Below are 832 nucleotides of genomic sequence, written 5' to 3'. Positions count from 1 at the left end.
CCCTTCCAGCCCAACCCAGTCTGTGGTTCTCTCCTCACGTAACGCTCAGCGCAAGGTCCCCTCTCGCAGCAGAACTGGCACAGAAGGCGGCTGGAGCAGGGACATCCCATCCCGTATCTGCTCCCTGACCCTCCTTTCGCTCTTCCTCAGGTGCTAATGTTAACGCGAAGGACACTGTTTGGCTCACCCCGTTACACCGCGCCGCGGCTTCTCGTAACGAGGTAAGTTCCCTCCGGCTCTGCCTGCTCCTTGCGAGGGGACCGAGCGGCTCATCCTTCCCACCTTGCGTGGTGTGGGCTGAGATGGGGGGTCTCGTCAGCCTGGAGAGGGGATGAGAGCGGAATTCGGAGCCTGAAAAATAAAAATCTCCTTGGCTCCCTTCCTTCCATCCCGCAGGAGTTAACACGTTCCGTTCTTCCCTGGGGTGCTTGGCACAGGGCTCTGCCAGCACCCTGCGTGCCCAGCTCCTGAGAGGAGCCTTCCCTGCTCTCTAGGATTGCTGCCTGGCTTTTTCACATGCCTCTCCCGGCCGGGAGTGGTATGGGCTAGCCCTGGGAGAAGAGCAGCGAGCCGTGGGGCTGGGATCACTGGGAGCGCTGCCCCCACGCTGCGTGGAAGCGGGCAGGCTGTAAACCGTAGCGAGGAAAACGTGGGGTTGGAGCAAACAGCCAGCCAAGGGGAGTGGGTGGGTGGGGGGGCAATAATTATCGAATATAGGTCAGTGGGTCACATTTGTCATCCTCCGAGCACTTTGCACCTCGTGAGTCACAGACGAGCGCTCGCTTACCGTTAAATCTCATGGCTGGGGGGTGTTTCTCCTATGCCGGGGCCC

General features: G+C 60.5%; 1 protein-coding gene across 1 annotated transcript in view; it reads left to right on the top strand.

Annotated features, from left to right (window-relative positions):
• Positions 1-150: 150 nt before the first annotated feature.
• LOC104510920 (serine/threonine-protein phosphatase 6 regulatory ankyrin repeat subunit C) overlaps positions 151-832 on the top strand; it is a gene marked incomplete at both ends in the record, with an annotated part of 2,883 nt that continues 2,201 nt past the window's right edge. The window contains one exon of the mRNA XM_010153320.1: positions 151-221. Within this exon, the coding sequence (XP_010151622.1) occupies positions 151-221 (71 nt within the window). The remainder of the gene's footprint in view (positions 222-832) is intronic.

Source organism: Eurypyga helias, unplaced genomic scaffold (genome assembly GCF_000690775.1).
Source record: "Eurypyga helias isolate BGI_N326 unplaced genomic scaffold, ASM69077v1 scaffold41116, whole genome shotgun sequence".
NCBI lineage: Eukaryota > Metazoa > Chordata > Aves > Eurypygiformes > Eurypygidae > Eurypyga > Eurypyga helias.
The sequence above is the reverse complement of the archived record's forward strand: the minus strand, read 5'-3'. Positions and strand labels throughout refer to the sequence as shown.